The sequence below is a fragment of the Zootoca vivipara genome, chromosome 11 (genome assembly GCF_965207765.1).
Source record: "Zootoca vivipara chromosome 11, rZooViv2.hap1.1, whole genome shotgun sequence".
Taxonomy (NCBI): Eukaryota; Metazoa; Chordata; class Lepidosauria; order Squamata; family Lacertidae; genus Zootoca; species Zootoca vivipara.
Genome location: NC_142594.1, coordinates 54289597 through 54302747, shown reverse-complemented (window position 1 = coordinate 54302747; position 13151 = coordinate 54289597). Strand labels below are relative to the sequence as shown.

Genomic DNA, 13151 nt, shown 5'->3' with positions numbered 1-13151 from the left:
GCATAGAAAACAAGGGAAATGATCCAGCAGAGGCTAGGTACGTCTTTTCTTTTCTTTGGTGAGGTTCCTACTTCATGCAAGCCATTTGAATGGGAACACTTTCCTTTCGCAAGGTGGATTTCCGGTTAAAAGCTAATGCTAGCATTCCAGATGGCTGGAGACCTTTTGTTGGAGCTTGGCAGGTTTTTTTTTTGTTTGTTTGTTTTAAAGCAAAGTGAGCTTACTGCAATCTGAAGGGAGCACCAATGAGTTCAACAGAGCTACGGGATTGCTGAATAAACTGAGTGTTACGCATTTTCCTGCTTCCGTGGCTGGAATATCCTCCTCGTGATGCAAGCGAGAGAGAAAGCAGTAAGAGGGAAACGGCAGAATCAGAGAAGGAAGGTCTGGAACGAGGAGGACGAAAGCGAAGGGAGGCGGCAGAACCTCAAAAGTCTCTGCAGCAGAGTCCTTGTCGAAAGAAAGCGAGAACAAGCCAAAGGAAAGTAGTAGACAGAGCGCGCCCCCTAGTGAATCGGCAGTGCTACTTCATCCTCCTCTTTCACCACCGGCAGAGAACTTAGAGGGAGGGAGTCGACTTGCCCAGAGAGAGTAGGGAGGTTTTCAGTGGAGCCTGAAAGGGGCAGAGAATCAGGAAAGTATATGAGATAGAGATAGAGATAGAACAGTGTAACAGCAAAGGGAAGGGAAATGAAGCAGAACCTTTGAGGACTAGCAGCATGCTTAGTCTTGAATTATCATCATCATCATCACCATCATTTGTACACTGCCCTCCATCCACAGATATCAATACGGTTCGCAACGCAAAAATATAAGATAGAAAACAAAACAAAATGCATGATAAGAACAAGAACAAAAACAAAACAATATGGTAGGGAATGTAACAGGTGCAGGGGTGTAGCAAGGGGGGCGATGGGGGCGATCCGCCCCGGGTGCCACCCTGGAGGGGAGAGGCACTTGGCGTGCCCCCCCCCACGACTCCCAAACCACTGAGTCCTGCCGCCCGGTAAAAAGCCTCGCTCCTGCTCAGCGCGCACTTTGCTTCCTTCTGCTCCCCATAAAGGGGAGGAGGGGAAGTCCAGGAGATTCTTTAGAACAGGCGTCGGCACGTTTTCTGGCCGTGGGCCGGAGGATTCAAACGGACTATTGTCTGTGGGCCGGACATGGGCAGGACATGCGCAGAAGTGATTTCCAGCCCATGTCTGGAACGCCGGAAATGGCTTCTGCGCATGTCCGCAGCTGCACAGATGTGATTTCCAGCGGCTGCGCAGGCACAGGAGCCATTTTTGGCACCGCTCAGGGAGTTCCCGAGCTGCACCGCGCTGCGCTGCCCTGGACGTTGCCAACCTATGCTTTAGAATCTTGTTTCTGTGTTGTATGTTGGATATGTGACTGTAAAATCTTAATTGGGAAAACATAATAATAATAATAATAATAATAATAATAATAATAATAATAATAACAACAACAACAACAACAACAACAACAACCTCCTGGGATCTCGGTGAGCTCATTGAGCGGAGGCACGGTGTCCAGCTTGTCGGCGTAGGTCTTGGCAGCCTGGCGTTTGGCGTAGCGAGCCTCGATCTCCTTCTTGGTCCGAGGGATGCGGCATTTGAAGATGCAACACAGAGTGATGACTGCAGGCAGTGAGAAAGACAACGGGGAGTTTAGCACGGGCTGCTAGGGGTTAAAACCACACAGCAGCAGGGGAGGGGAGGAAGACGGTAGGTCATACTCAACAGATGACTATCCAGCCTCTTCTTGGAGAGCTCAAGAGAGAATCTGGGCAAGGGATTCACTTGCCAAACTCATCTTATCAAAAAGGTAAAGGCAAAGGACCCCTCAGACACGGGTGGCGCTGTGGTCTAAACCACTGAGCCTTGGGATTGCCGATCAGAAGGTCGGCGGTTCGAATCCCTGCGACGGGGTGAGCTCCCGTTGCTCTGTCCCAGCTCCTGCCCACCTAGCAGCTCGAAAGCCCATCAAAGTGCAAGTAGATAAATAGGTACCGCTCCGCTGGGAAGGTAAACAGCGTTTCCGTGCGCTGCTCTGGTTTCGGTGTTCTGTTGTGCCAGAAGCGGCTTAGTCATGCTGGCCACATGGCCCGGAAAAACTGTCTGCGGACAAACGCCGGCTCCCGTGGCCTGTAAAGCGAGATGAGCGCCGCAAACCCAGAGTCGTCTGCGACTGGACTTAACTGTCAGGGGTCCTTTACCTTTACCTTTAAAGGATTCCTTTAAAGTCCAGTCAAAGGTGACTATGGGGTTGTGGCGCTCATCTCGCTTTCAGGCCAAGGGAGCCAGCGTTTGTCCACAGTTTTCCGGGTCGTGTGCCCAGCAGGACTAAACCGCTTCTGGTGCAATGGAACACCGTGATGGAAACCAGAGTGCACAGAAACGCCGTTTACCTTCCCACTGCAGTGGGACCTATTTGTCTACGTACACTGGCGTGCTTCTGAACTGCTAGGTGGGCAGGAGCTGGGACGCAGGTGGCGCTGTGGTCTAAACCACTGAACCTCTTGTGCTTGCCGATCAGAATTTCGGCGGTTTGAATCCCCTTGACGGAGTGATCAGTTCAAAATGAAAGGCACAAATACAGACACCTGGCTTGAGAGCAGTACATGTGAAAAGGATCTAGGAGTCTTGGTAGACCACAAACTTGACATGAGTCAACAGTGTGATGCAGCAGCTAAAAAAGCCAATGCAATTCTGGGCTGCATCAATAGGAGTATAGCATCTAGATCTAGGGAAGTAATAGTACCACTGTATTCTGCTCTGGTCAGACCTCACCTGGAGTACTGTGTCCAGTTCTGGGCACCACAGTTCAAGATAAGCTGGAATGTGTCCAGAGGAGGGCAACGAAAATGGTCAAAGGCCTGGAAACGATGCCTTATGAGGAACGGCTTAGGGAGCTGGGTATGTTTAGCATGGAGAAGAGAAGGTTAAGGGGTGATATGATAGCCATGTTCAAATATATAAAAGGATGTCATATAGAGGAGGGAGAAAGGTTGTTTTCTGCTGCTCCAGAGAAGCGGACACGGAACAATGGATTCAAACTACACGAAAGAAGATTCCACCTAAACATTAGGAAGAACTTCCTGACAGTAAGAGCTGTTCGGCAGTGGAATTTGCTACCAAGAAGTGTGGTAGAGTCTCCTTCTTTGGAGGTCTTTAAGCAGAGGCATGACAGGCATATGTCAAGAATGCTTTGATGGTGTTTCCTGCTTGGCAGGGGGTTGGACTGGATGGCCTTTTTGGTCTCTTCCAACTCTATGATTCTATGATTCCTTCTGTTTCATTTTATGATCTTATCAACAAGGAGGGCTATGTCTGTGGAAGATGGGTTCCAGACCCCCACTCCTTGCACAACACCAACGTTCTTCAGTCCAAATGGGAGATTGGGAGCTAGCAGGATCAGTGCTGAAGGCGATCCAGAGGATAGGACCCAAACCAGTAGATTCAATTTGCAAGAAAGGAAATTCTGACTCAACCTTAGCAAGAGCTGTTCGCCATTTCTGCATATTCCATAAGTTTCTGTATCCATTCTTCCTTCGTGGGGACTTCTATTCCTTTCCATTTTGCGGTGAGTAACATTCTTGCTGCTGTAGCATACATAAATAAATTTCTGTACAATTTAAGTACAGTAGTTCTGTCCCTATAATTCCCAAAAAGGATTTTTGAGCATCACAGGGGGTTGGACTAGATGGCCATTGGGGGTCCCTTCTGAGTCCACAGTTCTATGACTCTAAGATCAAGGGTGGGGAAGCCTCTTTTAGGTGCATTCAGAATTTCAGGAGCCAGAGGCAAAAGGGAGCAGAGCTACGGGTGCGAATTGTACCTTTGCAAAATGGTTTACATTCCAACCATGCGAAAGCTAGAGCTTTCTCGACAGGCATGTGCCCATTTTCCATCCAGGAAATCTGAATGCATTTTAAGCAACCGGAATGTGTAACTCAGACCCTGGGAACTGTCCCATAATGCATTTTCCACCGATATTCTTTAGAGGAAGGCACTTAAAAAGCAGGCAGGACATGTAAGATAAGCTCCTCCTCCTAAGGCAGTGTATATAAATACACCTTGGGGATTTTTTCCCAAAAGCCTCCTTGCAGGTAGAAACCTAGCATCTCAGGGAAAAGAGTCCACATTCCCCTGACATGCTCAATCTGCAGAGAACTCTTCCCTGGCCCCTAGTCAACAGCATTCAAGCATATTTAAAAAAACTAAATATATCAAACAGCTCCTGGCAGTAATATACTCTGCTCCCCTTTTATGACCAGATGAAACTGGGCTTTCAACCCAGACTAAAATGAGGGCTCATTGCAGTTCTCTCATCCCTCAGATAAGAGGCACGAACCATCTCCAGAGAAATTAAAACCCTCAGTTCTGGCTTTCTGTTAGAGGGCAAATGATTTATTTCTCCCTTCTGAAAATCCATTTCAAACCCTCCTTTGCTGGCACAGATCTTTCAGGGGTGGGCTGAGTTCCATAGTTTAAATGCCACTCCTAGAGACCCTGAGGAAGGAACTAGACCCCAAAACAATGTTGAGTCTCGAGGGCGGGGGGGGGAGAGAGATTTAGTTCTCTGGCTATGCTTGTTTAAGCTTCAGAGCCTGTGTATGTTAAGGCTTCCCTTCACCGGATTGCACACCGTGATAACAGAGGGAAGAGATCCCCTGAGTACGTGCAGAGTACCTTTCGCCGACTGCTGAGAAACCCCAAGCGGGTCTGAACTATCTGGGATTAACATATCCAGGCAGGTTCAGGAGGATCCCAGCGTCCGATGTGTGGGGTAATGAAAAGCCTCAACTTGGGAGATGGGGAAAAAAAGGAGGCAGGAGAGGATAAAAAATGAGGAACGCATCGGACAGGAAGGAAATGATGGAGGATTTGCTGTAATTCAGCAACGATGGAATAGAAAACCATAAATTAGAGGAAGTTAAAAATAAAATCAAAAGCCTTGCTGTGAGCTGAGGAGACAAGATAGCAAAGCATTTAATCACCCTTTAAGGGAGGCTGCGGTTGTCTAACAAATGAAAACGTCATCCCATGGTTGTTAATGCTGGTGATTTCTGCAGATCTATTTCAATGCTGATTTCCTTCCATTCTGAAGGAAATCAGCCCTGAGTGCTCACTGGAAGGACAGATCCTGAAGCTGAGGCTCCAAATCTTTGGCCACCTCATGAGAAGAGAAGACTCCCTGGAAAAGACCTTGATGTTGGGAAAGATGGAGGGCACAAGGAGAAGGGGACGACAGAGGACGAGATGGTTGGACAGTGTTCATAGAATCATAGAGTTGGAAGAGACCACAAGGGCCATCCAGTCCAACCCCCTGCCAAGCAGGAAACACCATCAAAGCATTCCTGACATATGCCTGTCAAGCCTCTGCTTAAAGACCTCCAAAGAAGGAGACTCCACCACACTTCTTGGCAGCAAATTCCACTGTCGAACAGCTCTTACTGTCAGGAAGTTCTTCCTAATGTTTAGGTGGAATCTTCTTTCTTGTAGTTTGAATCCATTGCTCTGTGTCCGCTTCTCTGGAGCAGCAGAAAGCAACCTTTCTCCCTCCTCCATATGACATCCATTTATATATTTGAACATGGCTATCATATCACCTCTCAACCTTCTCTTCTCCAGGCTAAACATACCCAGCTCCCTAAGCCGTTCCTCATAAGGCATCGCTTCCAGGCCTTTGACCATTTTGGTTGCCCTCCTCTGGACACATTCCAGCTTATCAGTATCCTTCTTGAACTGTGGTGCCCAGAACTGGACACAGTACTCCAGGTGAGCAGAAAGTATCCTTTATGAACTGTGGTGCCCAGAACTGGACACAGCACTCCAGGTGAGGTCTGACCAGAGCAGAATACAGTGGTACTATTACTTCCCTTGATCTAGATGCTATACTCCTATTGATGGAGTATTGATAGGAGTGCCTGGCGTGCTCTGGTCCATGGGGTCACGAAGAGTGGGACACAACTAAACAACTAAACAACAACAACATTCCAATGCAGTGGTTCCCAACAGGTGGTCCGGGGACCCCCAGGGGTCCGCGAGCTCTGCCAGAGGGGTCCGCAAGATGCTATTAGAATAAAAAAATATATTAAATATATTTCGTATGATAACAGATTTTTTGTTTTGGCCACTTCCTGCATGAGCAGTGTCTAGCGCAAAACTGGAATTAGATAGAGGCAGTAGTTCTGCTGTATGCCGTTAGGTGGCGCTTTACAAACACTACTGTCTTGCAAAGAGGCAGCACACACATTCTACTAACGCTCACCTCCCCAATATGCTTTGCGCACGTCGGCTTCATTTGTGCGCTACTGCGCAGGTACCCTGTCTTCTCCATTCCCCTCCCTCCTCCCTGGCGCGCGCTGCCTCTTTGCAAAACAGTAGTGTTTGTAAACAAAGCGTTATTTTTCACGGAAGCTACAGTTCGGAACGCTTTGGTTTTGGAGCGGACTTCCAGAACGGATAAAGTTTGAGAACCAAGGTACCACTGTAGTTTGCAAACCTCTCGGAAAGCTTGGATGCTTAATCACCATTCAGAGAAGGGGTTTTGTGTCCTGGATGGCCGCTATGCTTCTTGCGAATGGGGTTGGATTTAGGACACAGGTGGGGAAGCCTTTCCCAGCAACAAGGGCAATTCTGTCCCTTGGGGGCATCCCCTTCTGGGACCTACATACCTGGAAGCCAAATCAAAAGTAGGTTGAGCAAGAAATTAAAATTTATCTTTGTAAAGGAGGCTGGTTTATGCACAGACTCACCCCCACCCCTCTCTTCTCCAGCCAGGCAAGCAAGTGGCAGGATCATAGAGTTGGAAGGGGACCCGTGGGTCATCTAGTCCAACCCTCTGCAATGCAGGAATCTCAGCTCAAGCATCCATGACAGATGACCATCCTGCCTCCTAGGAAGGTGAGTCCACAACCTCCCGAGGGAGACCGTTCCACTGTAGAACAGCAGGAAGTTCTTCCTGATGTTGAGTTGGAATCTCCTTTCTTCTAACTTCAAGCCATGGGTTCGAGTCCTTAACCCTTCAGAGAAGGAAAGAGGAAACAAGCTTGTTCCTTCTTTCATGTGAAAGCCCTTGAGATATTTGAAGATGGCTCTCATATCTCCTCTCAGGTTCCTCTTTTCCAGGCTAAACATGCCCAGCTCCTTCAACTGTTCCTCATCAGGCTTGGTTTCCAGACCCTTGATCATCTTGGTCGCCCTCCTCTGCCAGCTTGTCAACACCTTCTTAAACTGTGGCACCCAGAGCTGGACACAATATTCCAGGTGTGGTCTGACCAAGGCAGAATGGAGCAATACTATGACTTCCCTTCACCTGGACACTAGACTTCTGTTGATGCAGCCTAGAATAGCATCAGCTTTTTTTTGCTGCTGCATCACACTGTGGACTCATGTTCAGCTTGTGGTCCACCAAGACTCCTGGATCCTTTTCACATGTACCGCCAAGCAAGAAAACAAGCCTGAGCAAGGCAAGAAGCTGAAGAGTGGCAACACGAGAACAGGGCCTTCTCTGCAGTAGCTCCCCATCTGTGGAATGCTCTCCCCAGGGACGTTCGCCTGGCGCCTTCATTATACACCTTTAGACACCAGGCAAAAATGTTCATTTTTAACCAGGCCTTTGGTTGATCTGATTGACATCCTATGCCCTTTTAAAATGTGGGTTTTTTTGGGGGGGGTGTCGGGTTGTTGTTTTTATTTTTGTTATGTATTTTATATTTATATTTTGATTTTATTCTGTGAACCACCCTGAGACCCCTGGGTATAGGGCGGTATATAAATTCAAATAATATGGCAGCTCCTGCCCAGATAACATAATGCTTGAAGCATCAGGGCTGATAATTCCCTTGTGATTGTCAATCTGTCTCCCCCATGAAGCAGCAACACCCAAAAGACAACTTTGAAGCCCTCTGCTTTTCTAGGCAGCTGTTAGGCAAGAGGAGGGTTTTTAGATAACAACAACAACAACAACAACAACTTATTTATACCCCACCCATTTGGCTGGGTTTCCCCAGCCACTCTGGGCGGCTACCGCCAAAATATTAAAATACAGTGGTCTGTTAAACATTCCCTAAACAGGGCTGCCTTCAGATGTCATCTAAAAATCTGGTAGTTTCCCCCCCCCTTTGACATCTGGTGGGAGGGCGTTCCACAGGGCCCTCTGCCTGGTTCCCTGTAACTTGGCTTCTCGCAGCGAGGGAACCGCTAGAAGGCCCTCGGTGCTGGACCTCAGTGTCCGGGCAGAACAATGGAGGTGGAGACGCTTCTTCAGGTATACTGGACCAAGGCCATTTAGGGCTTTCAAGGTCAGCACCAACACTATGAATTGTGCTTGGAAATGTACTGGGAGCCAATGGAGATCTTTCAAGACCGGTGTTATGTGGTTGCGGCGGCCGCTCCCAGTCACCAGTCTAGCTGCTGCATTCTGGATTAGTTGAAGTTTCTGGGTCACCTTCAAAGGTAGCCCCACGTAGAGCGCATTGCAGTAATCCAAGCAAGAGATAACCAGAGCATGCACCACTCTGGCGAGACAGTCCGCGGGCAGATAGGGTCTCAGTCTGCATACCAGATGGAGCTGATGGACAGCTGCCCTGGACACAGGATTGACCTGCACCTCCATGGACAGCTGTGAGTCCAAAATGACTCCCAGGCTGCGCACCTGGTCCTTCAAGGGCACAGTTACCCCACTCAGGACCAGGGAGTCCTCCATACCTGCCCGCCTCCTGTCCCCCACAAACAGTACTTCTGTCTTGTCAGGATTCAACCTCAATCTGTTAGCTGCCATCCATCCTCAAACCTAGATAGATAGATGATAGATAGATAGAGAGATAGATGATAGATAGATGATAGATAGATAGATAGATAGATAGATAGATAGATAGATAGATAGATAGATAGATAGATAGACATAGTAGTTTGAAACAGCTGGTGACTTTTACCATCCCAAACAGTGATGCTTATTTAATGATGCAAATCCTCTCCACACCAAACACACACTCTGTTCCTTCCTACTTCAGATGCCAGTGGCGAAATTAGAGCCATAATGCTGGAATCGTGCATCCCGGGGTGGGTTTAATGGCCCGAGCAATTGAATGTTTGCCATTTTTAAGTGCCCGTGACAGTGTACATTCATCTCCCCAGGAATCGAATCCCCTGCTCCTTTACAAATGTAAAAACCCATCAGGCTTAACATGCAGGGAGTGGTAAAACAAGAAAAATACTCAAAGGTAATAATAATAATACAAGGGACCCAGGGGGCGCTGTGGTTAAACCACTGAGCCTAGGGCTTGCTGATCAGAAGGTCGGCGGTTCGAATCCCTGTGACGGGGTGAGCTCCCATTGCTTGGTCCCAGCTCCTGCCAACCTAGCAGTTCGAAAGCACATCAAAATGCAAGTAGATAAACAGGAACCTCTATAGCGGGAAAGTAAACGGCGTTTCCATGTGCTGCTCTGGTTTGCCAGAAGCGGCTTTGTCATGCTGGCCACATGACCTGGAAGCTGTACGCCGGCTCCCTCGGCCAATAATCGAGATGAGCGTGCAACCCCAGAGTCGGTCACGACTGGACCTAATGGTCAGGGATCCCTTTACCTTTACCTTTTAATAATAATAATAATACGCCTTCAGTGGAGGTTTTTAAGCAGAGGTTGGATGGCATCAATGCCAGGGTTTCTTTAGCTGTGATTCTTGCATTCTTCTTCTTTCTTTGGCGATCCCTTGTAGCCAAGTAAGAGTGTCTTCCATAAACACGGTCTTAACAATGTGTCTGTAAGTGACTGTGGAGGTCAATTCTGGATCCACACGTCCTTCCACAGTGGGGACATTGGTTTCCGGGCGCAAGTTGCTCATGGTGTGGATTTGCCAAACACATTTCTCCCTTGCGTCCTGAGTTCGAGTGTCTTCAAAGCCCACGACACCTTTGGTAAAGGCTGTTCTCCAATTGGAGTGATTGCAGGCCAGGGTTTCCCAATTGTTGGTGTTTTAGATTTGCCTTGAGAAAGTCTTTAAACCTCTTTTGTTGACCACCAGCATTACGCTTTCCATTTTTAAGTTGGGAATAGAGTAGTTGCTTTGGAAGACGATCATCAGGCATCCGCACAACATGACCAGTCCAACAAAGTTGATGTTGAAGAATCATTGCTTCAACACTGGTGATCTTTGCTTCTTCCAGTACACTGGTATTAGTTCGCCTGTCTTCCCAAGTGATGTATACAATTTCCTGGAGACACTGTTGATGGACTCTTTCGAGGAGTTGGAGATGGCGTTTGTAAGTGGTCCATGTTTCACAAGCATACAGGGGGCTGGACTAGATGACTCTTGGGGGCTCCCTCCCGACTCTACAATTCTATGGTTAACTCCTCCTTTTCATCACAGGCTGAAGAGATCACGAAGTTCCCTTGAGTATCATATTCTCTCTTTTGTGAAATCCATCAGAAAACAGCATGAATCACTCTTAAACAATGTTTGACCTGCCTCTTCCTATCTGAGCAAAGGTCTTAGGACAATGCCTGCATACCGACCCAGATATGTAGACTGTTTGCATGCGTTTCAAGCTGCTCTTAGCTTATCACTAATTTAAACAGCCATTCGAATGAGTAAATAAGCTGTTTTTCACTCTTTTTACGGGTGGTTTTATTGCTTTCAGCTTAAGCACAGACTAGTGGAAGGACAGCGTGAAACGGACAAGACGCTGAGATCTTCAGAGACCCTCAGAGGAATGCTTGGTGGGGAACACTGGAAAGGGTCCTCTCCCCGGCTGGGCTTTCTGTGAATCTTCACCTCTACTGCTGCCTTCAGAGGTCTTTGATCTCCTCTACCAGAATTAGGGCTTGGTCATCCCACCAATGGTCAAAGAACAGCCCCGATCTCAGATCCCGCCTTCAGGAAAACTTCAAAGCATTTCAGGGATGAAGATAAGAGGACAATCCTGTCGCCATGAAATTTCTCGCCTTATCTCCCTGCTTCGAACTGAAACCAGCACCTCCCAGGCCAGACAAACCTGTCTCAAGAATTTCTTTGCCCTCCAAATCTGATGCCGGGCTAATCCTGGCAATGCAGTCTGGAGGAGGGAACTCTGCGTTCAGCCAAAGAGTTTTTCACTCACAAAGTCCTGCCATTCTTTTACCCTCCTTCCCGGGGACGGCGAGCTTCGAGCCCTCTCTAGGAAGATGGGGTCGCCTCCTCTGCGTGGACAGGTGGTAAGTTGCGGGGCTCCATACTGTCGAACCAAAGTTTGCATAAATTCAGGGGCAGGGAACCTGCGGACTTTCAGATCTCCTTGGACTCTGATTCCCATGAGCCCCTGCCAGTATGGCTAATGCTCAGGGTTGATGGGAGTCGGGGTCAATTCCCCATCCTTGTTCTATTATCTTGGGAGATGTTTAGTAGGGCCAGTTCTGGGGTGACTTCTAATGGGGTGACTTAGTTATTTTGCATATTTCTCATATGATTGTTGTCCAGAATAGTTGGATTTGGGGGCCATTACCACCACATGTGGAGGTATGTGCCTGTAGAGGTGCACCCTCTCCAGCATTTCGGTGAGGTTCCTGGGTGTATTAGCACTAGTTTCCTTGGTGTTAGGTAGTGAGTTTCAGAGTGAGTTCTTTCCTTTTGGTTGAGATGGATTTAAAGGGAGGCTTAGACCACATTCTGGTCCACTGAGTGGGGTAAATCTCATAGCTTGTGTCGTCCTCCCATTGTTTTTTCATTGCATCTAGGGAGATTGTGGGATTTTGGAGTAGTATTTTGTATATTGCGGATACTATCCCTTTGCCATGTCCCTGTGTTGTTAGGAGGAGGTTTTCGAAGGTTGCCAGGGGCCTAGTTGCTGCTGATTTTACTACTGGATTGTTTAAGAGGGCATGTAATTAGTGGTGCGGTATTGAGTATTGAGGCTCCAATACTTTGGCCACCTCATGAGAAGAGAAGATTCCCTGGAAAAGACCGTGATGTTGGGAAAGATTCAGGCCACTAGGAGAAGGGGAGGCCAGGGGACGAGATGGTTGGACAGTGTTCTCGAAGCTACGAACATGAGTTTGACCAAACTGCGGGAGGCAGTGCAAGACAGGAGTGCCTGGCGTGCTCTGGTCCATGGGGTCACAAAGAGTCGGACACGACTAAACGACTAAACAACAACAAAGCCAGCCCACCCTTGTTCTAGATCAGGGGTCGGCAACGTGCAGCCATGGGCCGGATGCGACCCACAGAGACCGTTTTACCGACCCACGAGCCACCCGCAAACCGAGCCACCAGCTCGGCGAGTCCCCCTTGCGCTGCACTAAACTGGTGCAGCACGATGCAGGGAAGGGGCGTAGCAAGGGGGCGTTGGGGGCGGGCTGCCCTGGGTGCCACCCTGGGAGGGTGCCACTCGGCCCGCCCCTCCCTGGCCCACCCCTAGCCTCTGCCCACAAATGCGCAGTCCGTACGGGCTGCTGCTGGCACACGGTGGCCTTGTGGGCTGCCGCACGAGTGGCACCCCGTAAGGCAGCAGCATCCTGTGTTGACTGTGCACACGCTGGATCCGGCACATGCACAGTCCGTTCAGGATGCCGCACAGACGCCGCCCCCGGTACCAATTGGGCTAGGAACGCCACTGATGCAGGTACTTGCCAAGCGGCGCCAGAAAATGTGTCTGCGCACGCACAGATACCGAAAATCACATCTGCGCATGTCCAGACGCCACAAATCGCTTCTGCGCAGGCGCAATTTTCAGCGTCCGGGCATGCGCAGAAGCGATTTCCGGCACCATGAGCCACATCAGGCCTGCAAATCGGGGGTCTCCTCCAAAGTTAGTTGCTGTGGGGGGTACAACACTCTGCTGTTGAATCCAGTCAACTAGTTCCTTGGGAGGTGATGATAAAGATAAAATTGCCACTTTGTGTTTCATTATGGCTGCCAAAATTAACAGACCCTCCAAGCGTCCCTATTTTCCAGGGACGTCCCTGATTTAGAGAAGCCAGTTTCTGATTTGATCCCAGAATGTCCCCACTTTCCTTAGGACATCCCTATTTTCATTGGAGAAATGTTGGAGGGTATGGAGTTATCTGACCCCCCCGAGCCGTCTGAAGGCAATCCTGTATAGGGAAGGTTTTGTTTTTTTTAAACCGCTTAATGTTTTATTGTTTTTATATATGTTGGAAGCTGTCTAG

At 48.6% G+C, this 13151-nt stretch overlaps 1 protein-coding gene across 1 annotated transcript in view; it reads right to left on the bottom strand.

Moving 5' to 3' along the window:
* Positions 1-270: 270 nt before the first annotated feature.
* TMIE (transmembrane inner ear) overlaps positions 271-13151 on the bottom strand; it is a 32099-nt gene continuing 19218 nt past the window's right edge. The window contains exons 3-4 of the mRNA XM_088654071.1: positions 1491-1640; positions 271-613 (exon numbers count right to left, since the gene is read on the bottom strand). Coding sequence (XP_088510197.1) covers positions 507-613; positions 1491-1640 — 257 coding nt within the window. The 3' untranslated portion in view covers positions 271-506. The remainder of the gene's footprint in view (positions 614-1490; positions 1641-13151) is intronic.